This window comes from Acomys minous, assembly GCF_964271855.1.
Source record: "Acomys minous genome assembly, chromosome: 6".
Classification (NCBI taxonomy): Eukaryota; Metazoa; Chordata; class Mammalia; order Rodentia; family Muridae; genus Acomys; species Acomys minous.
Window position 1 is genome coordinate 26,870,300 of NC_140487.1, and position 23,990 is coordinate 26,894,289.

Below are 23,990 nucleotides of genomic sequence, written 5' to 3' on the forward strand. Positions count from 1 at the left end.
CGTCCTTCTCTGACCTTCCTGGAATGTTCCACCATCTTCCTTACCACCACCAAGCCTGAAGGCAATGAGTGCCAAAGACTCCATGAAAGCACAGCGGACTCTGAGGAAGACAAAGTCTTGCCCACAGACCTCGATTGTCTGAAAAGGCATGTTTCTATTATACAAGGCAGCAATATAACCTGGTATTTAAAACTGTTTGGCCCCAAAGAGTTTTCCTTCTGTATAATAACTAAGAAAAACTACAACAGAATAGCAGTTAGAACTCCAGATTCTAGAGCCACAGTTTCTGCTTAAATCTGAGCTCTATTCCTAAAATGAATGATCTTGGTTAGCTCAGCTCTCTATGTCCTAGGCTTTGTATTTATTAAACGGCAGCCTCTCAGGGATGCTGCAAATACAAAACAGGTTTAAGTGCAAAGATGTATGACATATTACTCTGCATACGAGCACCAAAAGACAGCACGTGTGAACAAAATTGCTCCTGGACTCAGGGGTCAGGCTAGTTTTGCTGTGCTTGTCACTTCTGGCTGACAATCCGTCTCACCTGGCTGAAGGCCCATCACAGTCAGCTGCGCGGTCTTCAACTTGCAACTCAGTACCAAGTGCCCCTGTTCCCCAAGCGTTCGGCAACCTGCTTGGCACAGAGCACCGGTCCCCTTAAAGATTCAACTCTGACAACGGTTATAGGATAACTGTTTGAAGAAAAGTTGTCTTCCCAGCTGTAATTAGCCAAAAGTAGGAAGCATTTCTCAAGACTACAGCAAATACTGCTTTTGTATAAACTACTTCATTGGCTTGTTATTAGCAATGCATTGTCATAGGGAATATAGTTCTCACCAGCATATGCAGTCTAGTTATTCCTACTGGAATTTTCTTTATTCCCATAACATCTGCTAGTAAGTACAGTAGTGACTCAACTGCATGACCTGTAACATGCATGATCCATAGGACGGGGAGGAAGATGGATGCTGAACTTCAGGAGCTTCAAACGGTTATAGGATCCATTCTTCCATTGCGAAAATTGATTGGTGAGTCTGTTTTATAAAGGATTTTTTACATTTATCCATTTTTGTGGTCCTGTGGATTGAATGCTATGTACCCACTGGGCACACGCTCTCCCACTAAGCTATGGTCCTGCTTAGAGTTCTTCAGATAGCTTCTCAACTCCTACCTCAGTCTGTTCCAATGCTGAATCATCTTGCTTTCCCTCTTAGGCAGCTAATAAAAGTGTCTTAATGCAATTTATGTCTTCTTCCTCCCGTTGGGAAACAGGATATGTTCAAAGGTGAGTTGGAAGCAGCCTTCTCATCTCTTATGCACAGGACAAAATGCTTACTACTTAGTAAGCTCTTACAGCAATTTAGCATAAAAACATCTACAGACACAGAGAGAGAAGCTTATTTCCATGCATGTACTAACCATAAAATGCAAGTACATTTAAGAGCAAGAAAAGCAATACAGCTGCACAGAGAAGAAACCAGGTGGACTAGATTATGAGAGACAGTGGGACAAGAAGGGGACTGGGTTCCTTGCCAAGACCTTAGTAAACATCAACCCAGTCACCCTTGCTGAGATTCAGTATTTTAAGATGGCATGAATGAAACTAAGTATTGGTCCAGAGATAAGAATGATTCCAAATATCATGCCCCAGCCACAGATAAGGATAATTACAAATATCATCCCTCAGTAAGACTATGCTCCTGGCTGTGGTGGCACACACTTAATTTCCCAAGAGTCAGCAGGTAGAAGCAGGAGGATCAACGAAGGACTGCGTCCAGCCTGGGCTGTGAGTTCCAGACCAACCAGGGATAAGTACCAAGGGCCTGTCACAAAACCAAACAAAAACTGTCCCATCTCACAAATGTACTGCTGTTCATACTGGTGCACATGGTCAAGTGCGTGCCTGTGTGTGTGTATATGTATGTATGTATTATGTATGTATGTGTGTGTGTGTGTGTATGTGCAATGGTAGTGATAGGAATGGTGATGGTCTGCTTATTTGTTTGTTTGTTTGTTTGTTTGTTTGTTGAAGCACAGTCTCACTCTGTAATCCTGTCCCAGAACTCTCTTCCTAGATCAGTTGGCCTCGAACTCACAGAGACCAACCTGCCTTGGCCTCCTGAGGGCTAGGACGAAAGTCTGTGCCAGCATGCCTGGCAAGCACCACTTCTTAGGATGGCCTTCTTGCTCCTGACAGACACATTCAGCCTTGGATTCACCCTGCTGGTTATTCACCCCTGGAATGCTGCTCCTGGATGCCTGCATGAGTCAGTTCCCTCCCCCCAGGACTAGTCTTCTCCAAGGACTCATGAACCCCCCCTGCTAAGGATTACATTTGAGGGCTGAGCATTACTGCAGTGGTAGAATGCTTGCCTAACATGCATATGTCCTAAAATTCAATCTCCAACACTGAAAAAGAATTACAGCCTACGCCTTCAGGCTACTCTGCCACAACAACACTATAAAATGGCCCTGCCATGCAGCTGTCTTTCCCATAGTATTGCCTAATACACTTGCTAAAATATGGGCCTTGGAACAAAAAAATAAATAGTCATTGATATAATCCAAGGGCCTGGACCAGTGCCTGCCATATAGGACATCCTCAGTTAGTATCAGTGAAGTGATTAACATAGATGTCAGTTCACATACTAAGTCATAAACTATAATTATCGCACACATGCACACAGAATATGCACACACACAAACTGCACTGGGGTTGTGAAATATCAGGGAATCAACGGAGCTCAGTATGCATGTGTCCCCAGTACTCAGGAAGCTGAGAGGCAGAAGGGCTACAGGAAGTCTGAGGCCAGCCTGGGTGATAAAGCAAGCACCATGCTAGCCAAGGAAACAAAAAAGAAAGAAAGAAAGAAAAAGAAAAAGAAAGAAAAGCCAGGCGTGGTGGCGCACGCCTTTAATCCCAGCACTCGGGAGGCAGAGGCAGGTGGATCGCTGTGAGTTCGAGCCCAGCCTGGTCTACAAAGTGAGTCCAGGACAGCCAAGGCTACACAGAAAGACCTTGTCTCGAAAAACCAAAAAAAAAAAAAAAAAAGAAAAAAGAAAAAAGGAAAAGAAAGAAAGAAAAGAAAAGAAGAAGAAAGAAAAGAAAAAATTTTAATTGTAGACTACAAAGCTGACAAATTAAAATTTTGCACAGAAAGGAAGAAGACTTCAAGTCTACGACATGCTTGCTAACCTCCCCAGTTCCCATATTAGAGAAAGACAAAGAGAGAAAGCAACGATCTGTGGTTCTAGTGGCACACGGCAGAAAGCAGGCGCTGTGTACGGTGTAGCTAATGGCTCTGACATAACCAACGCACCAAAGGTGGACAAGGGCTAGAAGTGCACACAAAGTAGGCCATGTCTCTCCTCAAGTGAAGTGTAAGGCCAAAACCTGGCCCAAGGCCTCAGAGATAAAACATCCCGTAACACCACACACACACAGACAGACATACACCCCACACACTACACAAACACACACATAGCACAATATACACATACCACATGCACACACACACACCTACAGACACACACATACCACATACATACGACATACGCACACCACACCTACATACACACACCACATACATATGACATACGCATGCCACACCTACACACACACACACACCTACAGACACATACACACCACATACATACAACATACACACACTACACCTACAGACACACACACATCACATACATATGACATACACACATCACACCTACACACACACACACGTACAGATATACACACACCACATACATACCACATACACATACCACCACACACACACACACACCAGGGCATGCACACCAGTACCAACAGCAAGTAACAATACACATTTGGTGCTTTCTTCCCGAACACTTTCTGCCATGAACATATGATGCTAAAAGAAAAGCATACGGGCCTTTTCTAACCTAATTATTTCTTAAGGGAAATAACACAAACAATTAACTTTGGAATAACAGATTTTAGAAAGGATGTTTGTTGAAAACTGTTAGAAATCTGGGAACACATGGTTGATTGATTAACTGGTGAAATATTTATTAAATATGAGAATCCACTGCAAGAAAATGGAACTGGTTGGACTAAGCTGAAGGCCACATCCAACACTGGCCCAGCATCTGTGGATAACATCCTGAGTTGAGGATGAAAATCTGACCAGCATATAGTAGCACCCACAAACCTTGCCTGCTGTGGTTAAAAACTGAAAAGCCCCACCCCCGCAGAGGAAAGTCCCACATTGAAAATGACTACATGCTTAATAGTAGCTGTATTTTTTTAAAAAACACTTATACATTTAAAATGGGAAGTTCTTATGGTGTAGGAATCGTTTCACAACAAAGTTATTATTAAAGACAAACAAAACAATGAAAGAAAACGCCAGGGAGTGGGACAAAGCGCAAGTAGACTGCTTCCTTTGCAAACCTACAGCCTAGGGTCACTCCCACCCACCCCAGCAATTCAATTTGGGTTTTCTCTCAAAAGAAAAAGGCTATAAAATCACGATAATGTATCATGGCCAGGAGGTTTAAGGATATGAAATAGAACATGGGAAAACAAAAGGCAGCCTATCGTACGTAGCAAGGCTATTGTTTTACGACACACATTTGCCCTGTGGCATGCTCCTGTTTCCACATGCCCACACAAAATCTTTTGTGCAGATGTTCATAGTATCACTACTCATAATGAAAGAATTTGATTCATGCCAACTCATATCAAGACAATGAATAAATAATGGAATGTTATTCAGCAGCGAAAAAGAATGAAGTACACAAGCTATCACCTGGATCAATGTTAAAACCACTAAGCTAACTGAAAGAGTTAAAGCATATTTGAAGCACCTACAACAGGCAAATCTATAGAAACAGAGGCCAGTAAGACAGCTCAGCAGCCAAAGGCACCTGCCACCTACGCTGAGGATCTGAGGATGCACATGGTGGAAGGAGAAAACCAAGTCCTAGGAGTTGTCATCTGACCTCCACAGTACACCATCACACACCTATGCACGCGCGCACACACACACACACACACACACACACACGCTCAACAGAATGTAAGCATATATGTGTGCGCATATATTTATAAGTAAAATAAGAATTCTTTTGTTTCTGAGATTACTTAGCAAGGGTAATGGTAACGTGAAGTCACAAAGAGCTAGGGAGCTTATTTCTTCACAATGATGCTTGAAACTCACCCTTCAGTGTGATGTCTTCCCTGTAAAATCCTGAGTGTCTCTTCTACTTGAACCTTATTTTCAGATCCTCCACTCACACTACACTTGAAACACATGAAACTACTTATAGTATTATCCTCCATGGTTTCTTTTCCGGAACGAAACTAGCATGTGCAGCTCTTAAGATACGTGGGTATCTCCTAGTGTACCATGTGGGTAACCACCTCATACATTTAAAAAAATAATAGCACATATCACTAATATTAAAGCAAGTTGGGCCAATGGTGATTCCCTTCAGTAACCCTTGCACCTAAGAGGCAGAGACAAGAACCAGAGACTTCAGAGTTCAAGGTTAGCCTGGGCTACATATCAAGCTCTCCAAAAAGAAAGGGAGGATGGGGAGATGCAGTGAGATGGCTCAGAGGGGAAGGTACCTGATTCCAAGCCTGGTGACCTGAGTTCTATCCCTGGGACCAACGTAATGGAAGGAGTGACTCCCCCACACTTTCCTCTGACCACCACACATTCACAAGGCACATGTTTGTATGTTGTACACACACACACACACACACACACACACACAAACACATTCATTAATTAATGTACTTTAGAAGTCTATTATATAGTTAATAAAGATTCAATTTATAGTATTACTAAAATTCATAATATGCTTGTATCTTATACATATTGGAACTGCTTAATTACAAATGACTAATTAGTGTTAAAGCATAGAACTAATTAGCCTTAAATAATACATTTTCATAAAATAAAGATAAAGATTAGAAAATTAAAACAAAATTATAAGAATTATCTGGGGCTTAGCTCCAAGGGAAAAATTAAGCATGGCCTTAGTTTAAAGCTGCAGTTAAAACTCAAAGAGTAACTATTCATGGAAATCCTCACCTGAATATGTCACATGAACTCAAATCTATCAGAAATGCTATAGGACACTCTTACAAAAGATGTGCATCAGTGTCTCAAAGAAAATGCTCCTCCTGGCAGCAAATGACAAAGTCTGGTGAATAAATTCAGCCACAAAAGGTTAAATCGCTTGGATTTACTCTTGCTAGGGGAGACAGGGCTATATGCTGACATGAGTGAATGTGTCATGGTGATTAAAGTGTCCACGGGACAGCAAGACAGCTTTATGTGACAGAATGTCAGCAAGCTCACAACGGTCCACGCTCCTGCCACTTCCTCTGCCATCCTGTCCCCTCAGTACCACAGTTCTGACTTCTCTGATAAGCTCTGCCTTGGGGTCAAAGCAAAGACTCTGGTTTCAATTCGCAGGGTCACTGTGCACGTCCTCGGAGAGCCAGGGCAGACTGCACGCAGCGCTCTGCTGGAGCAGCAGGAACACGTGTGTGAGAGGAGAGCGAGAGGGCAGGGATTAGGTGTAACTATGGGCGGAGGACCACGCACCTCTCAGCCACTTCCCCACTAAAAATATGAATATCTACTAGAAAGAAGTCATAGATGTGGGAAATATCTAAACTATATCAGTCAGTAACATAAATGCTGGCAGAGCTTTTTTTTTTTTTCTTCATATCCTTAAGACAGAAAATCGAGACAAAACCAGACTAAAAACATTTACTGAGGACCTACGGTGGGTCAGGCACAGTGCTGAGCAGTAGACAGACAACAGTAAGTTAGTCTGAGATGAAGAGCACAGTCTACCTCACAGAAACAGCTGCACACAGGCATCAGCGTCAGATTCCCCACCCTCCGCACACACAATGTTAGGCTGAGCCCAAGGCAGGTTGGACTGTGAGGAACCTGTAATGCGCCTCGTCATTCCTTCACACTGACTATGCATCCTGCAGCAGTGTGACGTAGTAGGTTCACTATCCTGAAGCCACAGATACCTGTCCCCATCCAAGACGTTCATTGTGTCATGCTCAGCCAGCATGAAGCAGGGACAGAGCACAGGAAGCTGGGAGCAACAAGAGAATCAGGATGATGATGTCACGAAGGAGGACTTCAATGAACAGAATGGATGCTTTGATACACACACAAGGAAGAAAATTAATAAGAGTCGACTTCAGTGGAATCCAAAAAAGGGGGAGGGAGGGGAAGCGGGGTTGCAGATCACACAAATACTATTGATCAATAAGTAGTGAAATTAAGAGCTTGGTGAACTATAACACATTCCCAAAATTGAGTTAAGCCCAGCAAATGTGCAACAAGGATGGCACCAACACTGATGAAAGCAACCTGCCAGAGGCCTGTGTTTATTTTACTTGCTACGAGAGACGTGCTTGACAGAAAGAGGGAGAAAGACAAAATACACTAAAGGTTGCCGAGAGGAATTTCCTGTGTTCACAAGAAAATAATGAAAAGCATCATTACCCAAGGGAAAGCCCATAGAACAGCAAGGCTGTGGAGCAGAAACCCCAGCAGTCCTCCTAAGACATGGCGTCAACACTCCTCTGCTGGGGCCTTGTCACCTAACCATCTCAACGCAACGCTGGGAAGGAATACAATGAAACAAAGGTGCATGCCTTTGCCCTATGCTTTTCTGTGCATTTAAGCTAAAATAAGATATTTTTCAACCCACAGGGCTATAAACTTCAAGATTTCATCATCAGAACATTTGAACTCTAATCGATGCTCTCAACTATGTGTCATATTAAGCTGCTTACAGTACATATTAGCAGGACTTCTCCTTCATTAACTATGAGAGAACATTGTCTGTGCTAGATCAACCAGAACTACAATTACCCTGTGCCAATCTTACATCAGAAATTCAATTGCTGGACACTAGCCCAACATGGATGTCCCCTGAAAGTCTTCACTTAGCAGGAGATCGGGATAGATGCTAGGACTTCCTATTGGGACTCCAGGTGAGAGAAGTATGGGAGAATGGGGAAATAGAAGGATCCAGAAGGTCCTAGAAACCTACAAGAAGACCATCAAAGCTGGCAGATCTGGACCCAGGGGGTTCTGCTCAAACTACTGTACCAACCAAAGATAATGCATGCAGTAAACCTAGAACCCCTATCCAGATCTAGCCAATGGACACCACATTCTCCACAGTTGTGTGGAGAGCGGGGACTGACTCTGACATGAACTCTGGTGCCCCATATTTGACCACTTCTCCTTGGTGGGGAGGTATGGTGGCACTCAGAGGAAGGGGAAGCAAGTTACCAGGATGAAACCTGATAGGCTGTGATAACATGGTGAGGGAGGAGATCCTTTTGTCACAGGCCTAGGGGAGGGGAATAGGGTAAAAGAGGGAGGGAGGGAGAGGAAACCGGAAGACACAAGTGAAGAGATAACAATTGTGATGTAATCTTAATAAATTACTTAAATTTTTTTTAAAAATAAAATTTAAAAAAGGAGATAATAAATAAATTATATGTTTTAAATTCACAAAACTGTCATTATATTGAAATAAGAGGACATAGGCTTGCTAGTACTCTGTTGACGGTACCTAGTATTACATTAGCTCCTGATGTCACTTGTCACCCATACTTTATACATCTCTTAAGCTCACTAGAACAGCTTTAGTTTTCAGTAGCTGGTGATTAATGCAGGGACCTTCAGTTGGTCAAGGTGCAGAAAATAAATGTCTATGGAATTCACATCCGAAGTGTTCATCTAATACACACACACACACACACACACACACACACACACACACACACACACACAAGAAATTCAATTGCACAGGGATTCTTTCTACCTCAATCAGTGCTTTTGCCAGTTTCAACCTGGAATCTCCACAACAGTCAACAGATTTGCTCTCTACTGTATTACAACAGTCTTACCTCTAGTGACTTACTCGTCAGAAGTGGCCCCACTTTAGTGACAGCAATGAACACTCATGGATTTTCACGTTCCACCCAATCAATAGCTGTCCAACTTAAAGGCATTTTTACGAGACACTAAGCTAGAGATAAAGTAATAATCTATTTGCAGTTAAGCCAGAAACGGGGTCAGAAATATAGTAAAAATGTTGGTTTTGGTCCAGAATTCAAACTTTTATCATCTTTGGTAATGTTTAAGTTTCTAAAGCTCTGCCTAAGAAACAATGACTTAATTATTTATGGCAACTCTGAAAATAAATTGTTTAAATGCTCATCATAGACCCCCCTCCCCTTGAGACAGGATTTCTCTGTGTAGCCTTGGCTGTCCTGGATTCACTTTGTAGACCAAACTGGCCTTGAACTGAGTGATCCACCTGCCTCTGCCTCCCAAGTGCTGGGATTAAAGGTGTGTACCACCATGCCCAGCTGCTCACCATTCTTATTAAACACTATCTAAAGTTTTCTGCAGCTTGTTTCAAAGTACTAACTACAGCTAAGCAACAGGAAAAAATAACTCAATACGTATGACAAACAATTAAGAAAAGTTTTCAACTCAATGCTTGGTTACCTTCAAAAAGTTTACACAGACTCGTTCACTGAACATCCAGTTAACAACCATCGCATGCCATTCAAGATGAATTATACAAACTAGGTATGACTTTTAGAGAGGAAAAAAAAAAGCCTGCATGAGTTAGGAAATCAGTTCTTACCTAGATGACATCATCTGACACAGGCACAGCCCAGGCTCCGTAAGCACAAGCTGCTTAAGCCTCCTCCCAGAAACCCGAGGAACTTTAAAAAGTCTAACTAAGACTAAAAAAATAAACAGGAGAGAAAGAAGGGAAGAGCACAATAAAGGAAAAAATAGGTAGTGTAGCAGAAGTTTTAGTTTCTTTAAAAACTCAGTGATGCTATGTAAATATGTTTTTGTTTTTATCCCAAGTGTGGGATATGGGGCTGCTTTTAGTTTGTCCACAACTGTTAACTATGATTGCCTTGTGCGCAGAGAGGGGTGTGATCCTTGTTAGCTACAGATAGTTTAATTCTAAAGTCTCTGGGAGGGCAGAAATGCCAGAGCACTGAGAGGATAAAGGGGTCCAAGGAGGACAAAGGCTGCCGCTGCCTTTGCTTGTTGCTGGCTTCCTGGTTTGCTGGACTGCTGGATATCCTGAAATGAAGATTGGACTTGCCCTCAAGGAAGCGACCAACCCTAACCAGCAGGAAGTAGCTAAGAGACCTATGTCCCTTCTCCCCACTAACCTCCTTTCTCTCCTACCTGGTGTTGGGTGGGTGAAAGGTATTAGGATGGATAAGGGCTGGAAGGGAGGTAGAGGCCTCAGGAAATCCATAGATTAGATAAAAATGTATGCCAGCAAGGTAGGAGGTGGACAGGAAGGGGGGAAGGAAGGAGTAAAGAAAGGGAAAAGGGATGGAGGAGAGGCTGTCCTCCTGGATGAACCACAAATGTCACCCTGACAGGGGAATGGATGCACTCCCAGGCCACATAGGGCAAGCCTGGCTAAACGTAGACTCCTGTTATGACCTTAAAGTGAAAATTAACGTCAGTCACTGAAAATCCCAAAGGGCTGAGGCTGAAAGTCAGGAAGTCCATCAGATGTGTCCGAGTAGCCCTGTGTAAGCTGAGGCAGGAGGATACTGCGCCTTTCTAGCACGATAGGCCCAGTTTCTTCACCTGAACTTCACTTTCTGTCCAACCCTTACTCAAACGCACACTTGGGTGATCCCAACACGCTTCTAACCAGCTGCCTTCCTTCCTCTTCCTCCAGGCTACCCTACAGAAATAAACAAAGCCTGACTGTGCACAGCCTTGGCTGTCACTTATACCCGCTGACAACCCACAATTGTGTTTCTAGACAGAACCGTGGCAGGACACTTTAAGTACATCAGAAACACACTAGAGAATTCAAGAAATCTGCAGAACCAGGTTATATGAAGGGGAGGCACCTTTCAAGCTTCCTGCTGTTTAACCCAATAAAAGAGAAACTGTGTATAGAAATGCTTTATTGATCACAAGGAACATCCACCGTGTCTGCCAGGCCAGCCTCAGAATGCTAATCTGGCCAGTGGAGGAGACTAGTCTACCTATTGAACAAATTGGGGAGGGGCGGAAACAGAACAGAAACCAACAACTAGAGATAAAGCTTTGTGCACCAGGCAGTGCCAAACTGAGAAGTGATCCAATAAATCTGCCAGCCCTCAGCTCTACGGCCACAGGATATAAAACTTGCAGGACGAGAGTTCCAGAAGACAATTATCCAGTCCTTGTCCTCCCAGTTATCTGGTGAGCTTTACTCACAACAACAGAAAGGAAAGAAAAAGGCAGCTCTGCTAAGAGGTACAAAGCCCTGTCACAGCATTAATGTATTAAGAGGAGAAGCAGATTCAGCTAACCTGCTCATGTGCGTGGTTCGGGAAACCTTAGACACAAACACTAAGCACATTCAGGGGAAGGAGAGTGACTAAACTCCTCTCTTTCCAGTTAGGACGGCTGGTATTTATGGATCATAATACAGAATTTTGAAGCTTATTTCCAAAATCCAGTGTGTGTGTGTGTGTGTGTGTGTGTGTGTGTGTGTGTGTGTGTAAAATAGCTTGTCTTGGAGAAAATAAAACTGATTTTTATCTTAAAATGAACTAAAAACAGGAGTAAAGGGCAGTGGAAGTCAAAAACCAGTTTGGATGGTAAACATTTTTTAAATACATGTAATTTGTAATTACATGGTATCCAGGGAGGACATCAGTGAGGGGCAGGGGTTTTTTAAAGAAATAATGCTGCTATAGTCCAGCACAAATAAATAGAAATCCATGATATATTAGCAGCAAATGCTTTGTAAAACACTACTTTGTTAATTTTAACACTTCCTTTCAGAATTATTTTCCCATTTCTACCCCTTTATTGCACTATATGACCATGAGAAAGCTACTTCCTTGCCTACAAAGTGGGTATCATAGTATCTAATCATCATTAAAATAATGCAGAACAATCACTCACCACAGTGCTTAAGGTACATGGAACATGTTTGGAAACATGTTTAGAATATGTTTTCAAGTTTCTCCAAACATTTATCTTTCTAGTACTTTTATTTACAAAATAAATCCAACCAGATGTTCACAGAACTTATTATTTTGGTTATTATTTATCTGTTTTACCTGAATGATTTGACATTTGAGACCCTTAAGCTACTGGTACTATAGGGACACAATAGATTCTCTGTACTTTTTCTTTTGATGAGGGACTATATGAATATAGACCTCTCTTTAGCATTTAATACCTCTGTCAACAAAATTCTGGCTACAAGAGCACATATATTTTGATGTTGACTGTTGAGTACTGAAAATTGGATTCACAATGAAAGAATATAATCATCGGTATAATATCTTCAGACACCTCCTTCAAGAGTCTCTTTTGGATGGACAATGTCTTCCGTATATTCCATTATTTATTTATTTATTCATTTATTTATTTTATTTTGGTTTTTTGAGACAGCGTTTCTCTGCGTAGCCTTGGCTGTCCTAGACTCGCTTTGTAGACCAGGCTGGCCTCAAACTCACAGCAATTCGCCTGCCTCTGCCTCCCGAGTGCTGGGATTACAGGCGTGCGCCACCACGCCCGGCTCCATTATTTATTAAGCTGGTAAAACTGAAGAATCCCAACTGTGTCTAGCAACTTTCTTCATTATGGTATAACTTTAAATATAAACTCAGGTAATTTTGAAGCACTAAAAGTGTAACTCTAACAGGGAAAAATAAAAGAAACCTTTGCTTTTCATGCCAAAGACATCTACATGTCCTAAACGCCATCTAAAGGGGGAATTCAGGCAGCAGAGTGGAGCTGAAGTTTCTGAGTTCAAATTCCCTATTAGCTTCATTAAAGATGACAAGTTATGTCCTGCCACTGGACTTTTGTGAAGGTGATGTATGCCAGGCACTAGGAAGTCAATTTGACACATGAAAGTAACCACAAATTGACTGCATATTAAATATTTTAATATACTGCATACATGGTAACTCTGACATCTTTTTTCGCTGTTTCCTTTCCCTTCCTGCTTCCCACCATTCCTCTCAGTCTCTTCCTTTTCTCCCCCACCCCACTTTGATGAGCGTCTTCTTTCCCTGTTGGGTTGGTCCTCAAGGCCTCCTGATGAATGAGGCTCTATCTGGAGCTGTGGGATGACACCCATGTTACGGATTCCATTCTCAGTGAGCCAGCAGAAAAAAAACATGTGGCATGTTTTACAGTACTAGAAAGCAAGTAAGAGTAAGGACGGTCATGTGAGAGTCAGATCTCACTCTCCACTCAACGGTGGAGAATATCCTGTTCGTCAGCTAGGTCTTGGTAGGGGTTCAAAGTTTACTGCCTATATTCTCCTTGGCTGGTGCCTCAGTTTGAGGAGGCCCCCAGGGCCCAGATCTGCCTGTCATAAAGTTCTTCTTGTAGGTTTCCAGGACCCTGTAGATCCTACTATTTCCCCATTCTTCCATGCTACTCTCACCTAAAGTCTCAATAGGATGTCCTCTCCTCTGACCCACTTTCCTGGTAAGTAAGGTTTTTCATGGGTTGTATCCCTTGGATTAGTGTCTAACAAGTTACCAAGAAGAGACTCGATATTCTAAGAGCATATACAGGGGGAGGAGGTCTGCCTCAATCACAGACATAGGGGAGGGGAGAAGGGGGGAAATGGGAGGGAGGGAGGAATAGGAGGAAACAAGGGAAGGGCTAACAATCGAGATATAATATGAATAAATTAATAAAAAAAAAAGAGTAAGGACAGTCTTTATAAACTCACAGGCTCAAGCTTGCTCTCCAGAGCTGTGAAGAAATGATCAAAAACTGATTCCTTTGTGCATAGTAAGATAATTTTGTGGAATTCCATAAAATCCTATATGTATGTATGTCTGTACACACATACACACACACACCACACAAATATAAATAGAAAGATACATGGATAGATAGATTGATCGATAGATAGATAGATAGATAGATAGATAAATAGATATAGATAGATCAATGATTAGAAACAGTAATGCCTAAATTAGGCCTCTCCTGTTGTCTAAGATTCTATTACTACATTTATATAAATTTGAATGAAGATTTAAAGGAAAGCCTGCAAGATGGCTCAGTGGATAATGATGCTTGCAGCCTTGCCTGGTGACCTAAGTTCAATCCACAGAGCTTACATGGTGAAAGGAGAAAAATGACTCCTGTGTAATGTTGTCCTCTGGTCACATGTGTGCTATGGTATTCATATGTGTACACATACACATACACACACACACACACACACACACACACACACACACATATACACTAAATCACATAATTTAAAATGTAAAAGAAGTTTACTTTAAAACTATTTAAGGAATATAATTTTTTTGGTTTGGTGTTTGGTTTTTTGAGACAGGGTTTCTCTGTGTAGCTCTGGTTGTCCTGGACTAGTAGACCAGGCTGGCCTCAAACTCGCAGCAACCCACCTGCCTCTGCCTCCCAAGTGTTTTTATTTTTACTTTATTCAAGTGTCACCAAATATAAATGGTAGGCAAACAAAAACACACTGTGAAATATATTTCATGCAGCTTATGGCAAAACTTTATTAATATTGAGCTAGTTAGTTTAACAAATGCACTTTAGGGGAAAAAAAGATGTTTGTGCTATCCTGGCAAACTCCCATCAAAGCAGTAATTCCTAGCAGCTCTTTTGCACTGGGGAAGCCGTATTGCAGGCAACCGAGTGTCAAGCTGACTCAGTGCCCAAATGAAGCATCAGAATGTTCAGGACAGCTCACACATACCATGGCATATGTATAAATATTCACAAACAGAGAGAGAACCTTTTGTTGCCATCTTGCCTTCATTGTGCTTTTTGCCCACTCACTAATGCCTATAAAACGGTGGTGAATTATAGATCCATGTCTTTATCACCACTCGGCAATTCCTTAAAAAGCTATAGCACTTTGTTGAGGACAAGATGAGAAAAAGTAGACCTTTTATTCAAGGATAGCAAATGCTTCTGATAGAAGAAAGTGCATTGTATGTAGAAACATAAAATCACTGGGTGGTTTTAAAATAAAGTAGAATTTAAAGGTAGCTGTGTAACAAAATAAGTTACCAGATAACCCATTTTCAATGCTATAGTAAATTTATGTTGCTTAATTGGCGAAAAGAGCAGTCATTAATAAGCATATTCTAAAATAGCAATTACAGGGTTGTCATTATTAAAACATCACTAAGCCTCAGTAGATAATATCTTACACAAATTGGTGGGAAAAAAAGTTTTAACTTGCCGGGCGATGGTGGCGCACACCTTTAATCCAAGCACTCGGGAGGCAGAGGCAGGCAGATCGCTATGAGTTCAAGGCCAGCCTGGTCTACAAAGGGAGTTGAGGATAGCCAAGGCTAACACAGAGAAACCCTGTCTCAAAAAAACAAACAAATAAACAAAAAGTTTTATCTTACTACCCACAAACATACAATTGTTTTAGTATAAATACTGTCAAGAAAGAACAGGAAATGCCTTTATATTTATAATATCCTAGAGCTATTTTCCCAAGCTTGGAACAATTTCATATTTGACAACCCTGAAGACAGGAAGGTTACCCAGCATCAACTATGATTATTTTGACTCTAATTCCTAGTATTTTATGGCATGCTAAGCTTCTACACAGGCCAACCAGCCCACTTACAGTAAGAATTAGCATGCACTAGAAAAGCTCACCATACAATAAACAAAAATCTCGCACCATGGACTTGTATCAATAAAATCACCTTTTCACACTAAAAAGTCATCATTCAAACAGAACCAAAATGAAATTCCTTCTCAGGTAAAGGCTTTTGTGTTCCCTTTTATGGATGAATACTGAAACAAGCTCACACTGATATAAAAGAAGTTTGATATTCACCTAGTCATTGTGAGCTGGAAGAATGGAACCATTTAAGACCACCCAGCTGGCTTGGTCACCTGCTTAGCCTATCAGGTGAGAGGGAATTTCTGAACTAAGTTGAATGGCCTGTAAGGTCTCTTCTTTCTGAGGCTATTCGGTTTCACTGCATTATGTAAAGATTGAGTAATTTGTAACTTCAGAGAATGTGTTAAATTCAGGTAATTAGGGCATTATTTTGCATTCAAGTGATGTCATAAATTTTCTAAACAGCCCTCTGGCTGCCCCCACGGAGTTACTGTTACTTAGCAGACTTAGAAACTCGCTGTATCCCCAGTGTTGATAGGTGCTTTACAAATGCCACTCGTCCAAAGTGTTCTCAGTTGGTTTGGAAGCTTAGCTCCTATGAAGCTTAATGATATTAACTGGCATTTATCGGTGGATAAAAAATGAATAATAAGCCTGCTCACTCTTAGGAATTACAGTTATTCTTCTGTAATACTAGGACAATACCATAGGATCATAAATCTAGCCAGCTAATCCTCCATGTTGATATGCTTACACAGCCCACAGAACCAAGTCCCAACGCCTCTGTACGTCAAGAACTTGCTGCTGCATCTAGATGCTACATTCTTTTCACACTGGTCCCCAAAATCTCATCTGCAGTCAACAAAGGCAAGTCCTGACTTCCCTGTGCCTCTGGATTTGCAGTCCCTTCTGCTGGATAAGCCCACCCAATCTCTGTAATGAGGCCACATCTTTAACTCCTGCTCAAAATACAGATCAGACAGCACCTCCCAGGAGAGCCCGGTGACGGCCTGTGGGGCTAAGTGCTGGGCTTTCTCTGTTTCCACAGCAGTCTGTGATCACCTCAAGACTGAAGAGCTAAGAGTAACTATTCATCCATTCATTTATTTTCCTGGTAAACCCCTTAAAGGCTAGAATTGTGTCTTTTATTTCTAAATCCCTGTGGCCTTGATTATTTTAAAATGCTAAATAGCAAGAGCTCAAGTGAATAAATTCTTTTGAAAGAGTCAATAAGTGAATTACACACCACACACATACACACGCGTGTTCCTTATGAGCTTTCACAGAGGGGGGGCAGGGGGGAGAGAAAATCATTCAGATGTTATTTCTGAAATATGTAGGAAATTACTAAAAATATCCCTGGGTACCTATGATGCCAAAAGTTCTATTTACCAAATATAAAAAGACCTATATAAAACCAACACACTTTCAAGTTAAATTACAGCTCTTAGTTTCCTCACTGTAGGAAATGTTGGTTATGTCTTTGAGTCTGTCAGTTCTCTGTGGTATCCTGCTGCAGTTTAAGGACTCTGGTAAGGTACACGGACTCCCCAGGTGGTGTACTGTATGTACCTTTAGACACCACGGATAATTTGTCATAATTATAAATAGCATTGCTTCCGCTTCTGACTTGAATTAACAATCCACGCATGCTGCATAATCCAAGTTCTACCAAACACTAGGATCTTTTATCTCAGCTGTGAAGTTTACTTTTGCCCCCAGGGGAGAGGCCTGTATGAGACAAAATATCTCAGAAGTGGCATTCTAGAAACACTGAATGAGACAGCTTGTTTTTCAAAACTGGTGGCATTTCACCAGCATAAAGTATATAAATCAGCCCTCCAGGAGGCAGAGGCAGGAGGAGCTTTGTGAGTTCAAGGCCAGCCTGGTCTACAAAACAAGTCCAGGACAGCCATAGCAGCACAGAGAAACCTTGTCTTGAAAAAAAAAAACAAACCCCTTCCCCGCCCCAAAAAAAGAAGAGGTGGGCAGGCACTGAGGTTATGATTAGCATCAAGCAGAGACTCGGAGTTCCTGAGTTTACAATTTCACTTTCCTCTTTCTATGTCTCTGCTTCTCCCAGTCTTTCCTTTCCATAGCCACAAAGACTCTGGGACTTGTTTTAATGCACTGCCTATGTTGGCAAAATCATGACCATAGAAAAGTCTACAGAGAATGAAAGAACTCATGCCTTCATAAATAAATTACAAGGAAAATTAAAAGTAAAAAACAAAGGCATGGGTGGAAGAAACCATACACTGTAAGTATGAACTTTACTGTAGCTCTAGCTCAAAATAGAAAAAAAATGCATATAAACTATAAATACATATATTTGCATATTTTTTGAGATAAGTAAAAATGTTTCTGAAAGAATGGCTGCTTTATAGTATCAAAGAATTAATCTTATTTTTATCATAGCAATTCAGGGTTACACTTTTAAACTAATCCTTACCTTTCAGAGTTTTATTTCAGGAAATCAGTCAAAATGAAAAAGCTGCCAAACATTAATTCAGATAATAAAATTCTTTATTAAGAGCTGGACGTATTCTAGCATAATCTAACTTCAGTGGATACTATAAGTAACCCTGAATTTCTACCTATGTCAACAAAATTTTAATGGAGCCAATTATTTGGCAATAAATATAGACAAATATTTTTCATATCTTTACATATCTTACATATGTGAACAATTGAGTATATTATAACAATACAGATATGTTAGTGTTGAATGTACAGATATGTGGAAAGTGCTCAGCTTATCTTTACTTCAGTAAAGTTGACAACAATTTTTCAACTGCATGAGCTTCAGATGTATTTGCAGATGAATGAACTGTCAGGCTGATCCATACAAACATAAAAATAAATGGCCTCAAAAATATTTGCTAGAATTAGCCAGTATATTTTCAATCATATCTATAGATGTTTGGTATTGATTTAAATGCATGTACAGCAATAAGTTAGTTTTTTAAAACAATTTTAGTGATCAATAAACAATGCAGCCCTATTTATAACAGTTTAAAAAAAAAAAAGGTCAGGATTATCCGTCTTGAGGAAGTTAGAAGTTAATGGGTATATTTCTGGTGTTCACAAACCTAAGTGAGCAGATTTTGCAATGTAGTTTATTTTAGTTTGGTATTGGGGATTGCTTAGATTTCTTTTCTTTCTACAATACTTAGCTTAGGTTACAATGCCTTCTCTCAGAGTTAAAACAACACAGATGATGCATATCCTGCCCAAATAGAATATCCTCCTACCCTGTGCAGTTTTTGCTTGACTAAGGAGGTGGAGTCTCTGCCTCTCGCTCAGGTTACCGGGCTACTAGAAGCATCCCATGCCACCCACCCACTCCTCTGCAAAACCTTGGGCCTGCACTTCTTTTGGTTCCCTTTTATTCTGTCTCCCTTTCTCCTCCTTTTTGCACTGGGAGCATCAGGCATGAGTCGCATTAGGACTATGCTCTTTTCACCCAGTACACCGCGTCTCCAGGGCAACCCTAAGCAAATTCAGGGTCGCTGGGCTGAGCCAAGGACCACCTCCCGCACCTCGCCGCTCACCTGCCGGCCGCCTGGGTCGCCCCGCACACGCGTGCTAAGCTGGTCGTGCTGAGTTTCGTCCTCGCCGCCCGAGCGGTAGATGAGGCGCAGTGGTACGATACTCTGGCGCTCCAGGAAGCGGTCTTCGTTCCCCCTCTCCAGTTCCCTTAGTGAGGCGTCTCCTTGCAAGCAGGCAGGGGTGGGGGGAGGAAGGAGTGGAGAGGAACGCCAAAAATTAATGACCCTGAACCACAGTCGTCCTCCATCCTGCGGTCCTACATCTCCCCTACGAAAATTCCCCCGCCTCCCCCTCCCGGACCCCATCTGGGAAGGACGCAGAGACACCAGCTGGAGAGCCCTGGACCAGCTCATGCGAGAGCATCTTCGGGCCCAGAAACAGTGTATCCCTTTCCCATTCTCCTGAAGGATACTCTTCAGGGGGTGGGGAAGCATTTGACCCCAGATTGCTGATGCATCCTCCAGTCCCCCACACTTGTCTGTTTGTTCCCTTTTTCACCGCCCTTCAAATAAAAATAAAAATAAAAACCCCGCGCACTGTGGAAACGAGGATGAGGCTTTTCGAAGGGTCTCGGGGCTCCAAAGCGTCCTGGAAACCCTGGCAGCTGCGAACTTACCTGCCCGACCGCAGCGCGCCAGGGGGCAGGTCCCCAAGACGCAGAGCAGCCAGAAGGACGTGGCCGCGGCTGCCTGCATAGTGGCGGCGCTCAACTGGGGGTGCCCGGGGGCCCGGCTCCGGCTCCCGGCCGCCCCTTCCCGGCCCGCGCCGCTGCCGCTGCCGCTGCCGCAGCCGCCGCTGCCTCAGTGCTGCATTGTGCCTCGCAGGCGCTTCGGTGGCGGGGGCAGCGAGCGAGCGCCGCATCGGGCGCCAGGCTGTAGCTAAGTGGCTTCTAGCGCCTCCCACCTCATCCCCAGGCGGAGGCCGGGGCGGGCGGCCAGCACGACGGGGAGCGGAGCCCGGTGCGCAGCGGGCCTGGTGCACTTGCCCCCCGCGCCGCACCCAGCCGCGCGTACCAGAGTAGCTGGGAAATGTAGTTCCCTCCCCACATCTAGCTGGTCTCCACAGCGACGCGACCGTCGCTACCCGGAGACTGCAGACCCCAGGAAGGAAAGGTGAGGGGCGTGAGCTGAAGGGTTACGGCAGCCCAAACTCGCCCCACTTCCCCCCCAAGGTCTGCAAAGAGCCACAAGGTTGCTCACCAGTTAGTATTGCTTGTGTTACCAAGAGACCATGCCCTGAGTGCAAGGCGAGTCAGTCGTTCCACAGATTTGGACTTGAGGGCCTATTATGTGCCTGGTGGTTACAATGGTAAAAAACCTCGGTGTGAGTCACCCGCATTCAGACTATTTTGGGTAAGAATGTGAGCAAGTTGGTTTTTAAATGCTTGCATTTGTATATTTTGCCAGCAGGTGTGTTGGTGCACAGTGTGTATGCAATACCGCTGGAGGCCAGAAGAGAGCGTTGGGTCCCTAAGACTGGAGTTACAGAGGTTACATGAGAATCCAACTCATGTCCTCCGGAGGAACAACCAGTGTGTTTAAACCTCTGAGCCAACTCTAACAGCCACTCTCCAGGCCTTGTTTCTTTGTTCGTTTGTTTGTTTGTTGAGGCGGGGTTTCTCCGTGTAGCCCTGGTTGTCCTGGACTCACTTTGTAGACCAGGCTAGTCTTGAACTCATGGAGATTCACCTGCCTCTGCCTCCCAAGTGCTGGGATTAAAGGCTTATGCCACCACACCTGGTTCAGGACTTTTTTTTTTTAAGTGGCTTATAATTTCATTTGAATTTTGATACCTAGAAGAGGGTGGTTAACCCAATCAAGGAAAATCAGAAGACATCTCCCAGAAGTCTAGGAAAGCAGGTGAAGTGTGATTCAGCCCGATTCTCTGCCATGTCTTTGCTTTTTCCAATATCTGCCAGGCTCAAACCTGTACCGATAACAAATAGGGGGAACTATACTTTCTGGGGCTGTTTGTCCTATCCCCCACGCCATTTCAAACATTAGAAGCTCACCAAGATGAAATAATAATAACTTAATTGCTAACATAATTAACACTTGTACTTGGCAAATTCTGAAGTCCAAGTACACTGACATTCGATCTTCAGAACAGAAGAAAAGAGAAAATTAAGAATTAGAGCAAAACTGGGTACAGTGGCTCATGCCTGTAATTCCAGAACTTGGGGAGGCAGAGGCAGAGGCAGGTGGGATCTCTGTGAGTTCGAGGCCAGCCTGGTCTACAAAGCAAATCCAGCCCAGCCAAGGATACACAGAGAAATCCTGATCTAGAAGGCGCTATATCAACTAGGCTTTAACACAGAGAACCATCACAGGGATGGTTCAAAATATGTAAATCAATACATGTAATCCAGCATATGAACAAACTGGAAGACAGAAAGCACATGATCATCCCATCAGATGCAGAAAAGGCCTTTGACAAAATCCACCACCCTTCATGATAAGAGTCCTGGAGAGATAATGGGATCCAAGGGGCATACCTAAACAATAAAGGAAGGTCACAGCAAGCCCATAGGCAACATCAACTGAAACTGAGAGAAACTCAAACCAGTTCCACTAAAATCAGAAACAAGACAGCGCTGCCCACTCTCTTCCAGAGCTGTTCGATATATTACTTGAAGTCTTAGCTAGAGCAATAGACAACTAAAGGCGATCAAGGGGATACAAATCGGAAAGGAAGAAGCCAAAGTGTTTGCATATTGTAACAGCCCCCACCCTAGACTTTAGTAGACCCCCTACACCTAGCACAACTGACTCCAGCACAACTGAATGGAAGTGCCATTCAGCCTACAAAGCTCAGCATGTAGACACCACCACCTGCCCAAACAAAAACAAGGACCTAGTCCATCAAAGTCCATAGTTCTGGGGAAGTCTCAAAATGCACTAACCTTGCTTTTTTGGCTTCTGCAGTTCCACGTCTAGCTCACTCCTCTCGTTATCTGAAGCATGTCAACCAAGAACTCTTTTGTGTGCTTGAAAGCTCACCCTGAAAAAGGCTCAGTGCTACCCTGGGATCACCAACACCCAGTGTAGTTGCCAGCCGGCTAATAAAGACTTTCTATTGGCTTAAACCCATGTCTGAGCAGTCTTATCTGCTGAATAGCCCACAACAGGGACGATATGATGGTATACATAAATTGCCCTAAAAATTCCAACTGGGGAACTGCTACTGCTGATAAACACTTTCAGCAAAGTAGCTGAATACAAAAGTAATTCACAAAAATCAGTCACCTTCCAAATGTCAAACAGGCCAAGAAAGAAATCAGAGAAATAATACCTTTCGTAATATCCTCAAATAAGAGAAAATATCCTGGGGTAACCCTAGTGAAAGAAATAGACATTGAGGGGAAAGGCAGCATCTTCAACAAATGGTGCTGGTCTAACTGGCTGGAGAGATGAATCTGCTGTTGAGAGCACTAACTGGCTGCTCTTCCAGAGGACCTGGGTTTGGTTCCCAGCACCCACATGGCAGCTCACGACTGTCTGTAACTCCAGGATCTGACACCCACAAATATACAGGCAGGCAAAGCACCAATGCACATGAAATAAGAATAATTAAATTCGTTTTTTAAAGACTCATGTGGCGTGCAGATGGCTATAGGTTGAACAAGATTTCAAAAGTCCATAGTCTGTAATGACGATAGCAAACAAGAATTAAAGCCCAAGGCATAACGATGTGCTTTGCGATCTCCCACAACACCACAGGTCCCGTGCCTAATCCCGTTCTCTTAGCTCAAAGAATTAGCTATGTAAGTTTTATAATTATTCCATTGCTTTAAGCAGAGTACTTGCTTCTCCGTATTTTAAGATGTTGAAAATGCGTTAAATAATTGCAAAAGCTAAGCATATCAGTTTGATGTAATAAAAATTTAAATGCTTTTTAAAAGGTTTGTCGTAGCTTGTGTTGCCGCAACAATAGCAGCTTACAGTGGGTAACTTAAGAAATGAACATTTAAGGAACTGAGATGTAACTCTGTCCTGGGTTTCTCTCTTAGCAGTATAAAACGAAACACAAGAACAGTGAAGCATTTGTCACAGTGCTACAGGTCAGGGAGCGAGGAAGGCGCTGCAAGCTCTGGTGTCGGGTAAGGACTCCTTCCTGACTGGGCAGCCTCCTGGCCCCCAGCGTTCCTGCTCTCTCCCGCCAGTCTCTCTCCCTTTTATCATCAACCCAACCATGCAGGTTTCACCCTATGACCTAATTACTTCTCAGGGCCCCATTATCAGACACCATCACAGTGGGGCTTCGATATATACATTTTAGAGTCCTTAGTAGAGGTTAAAAGATCTCACTCATTAGACTTCCAAGTCTGAATTGCTTGGAAACACTACTAAATGACACCTTATGCTTTCACTACTGTATATGCATATTTAAAATTTTGTGTGTGTGTGTGTGTCATGGGTACAGGTACATGCACACGTGCACACACAGGCATGTGGAGACCTGACTTTGAACTTCTGGTATCCCTGCAACCCTCTCCTGACTACTGAGGTTATGGGTCATTATACCCTGTCTCTTCACATGTGTTTGAATGGTGAAGTCTCTAGGAGAAAAAATGAAATTTTTGGTGTTTAAAACTTCTATAAACTCACAAGTATATATATTTACTTATAAACGTATCTATTTATATTATATCACAAAAATTATATTTATAATTATATTTTAATTTTAATATATTTTATAACTTATAAATATAGCCTGTTATATTATAATTTTATATCTTTATAAAC

At 42.6% G+C, this 23,990-nt stretch overlaps 1 protein-coding gene across 20 annotated transcripts in view; it reads right to left on the reverse strand.

Annotated features, from left to right (window-relative positions):
• The window catches only part of ADAM22 (ADAM metallopeptidase domain 22), a 215,659-nt gene extending 195,468 nt beyond the window's left edge, over positions 1 to 20,191 (reverse strand). For 7 of the 20 annotated variants that reach the window (XM_084785449.1, XM_084785443.1, XM_084785448.1 and 4 more), the window contains exons 1-2: positions 19,862 to 20,189; positions 19,248 to 19,408 (exon numbers count right to left, since the gene is read on the reverse strand). In XM_084785449.1, coding sequence (XP_084641575.1) covers positions 19,248 to 19,408; positions 19,862 to 19,940 — 240 coding nt within the window. In that variant the 5' untranslated portion in view covers positions 19,941 to 20,189. Of the gene's footprint in view, positions 1 to 19,247; positions 19,409 to 19,861 lie in introns of all 20 variants that reach the window. The other 13 variants (XM_084785436.1, XM_084785433.1, XM_084785435.1 and 10 more) reach the window with 5 other exon arrangements.
• Positions 20,192 to 23,990: the final 3,799 nt, after the last annotated feature.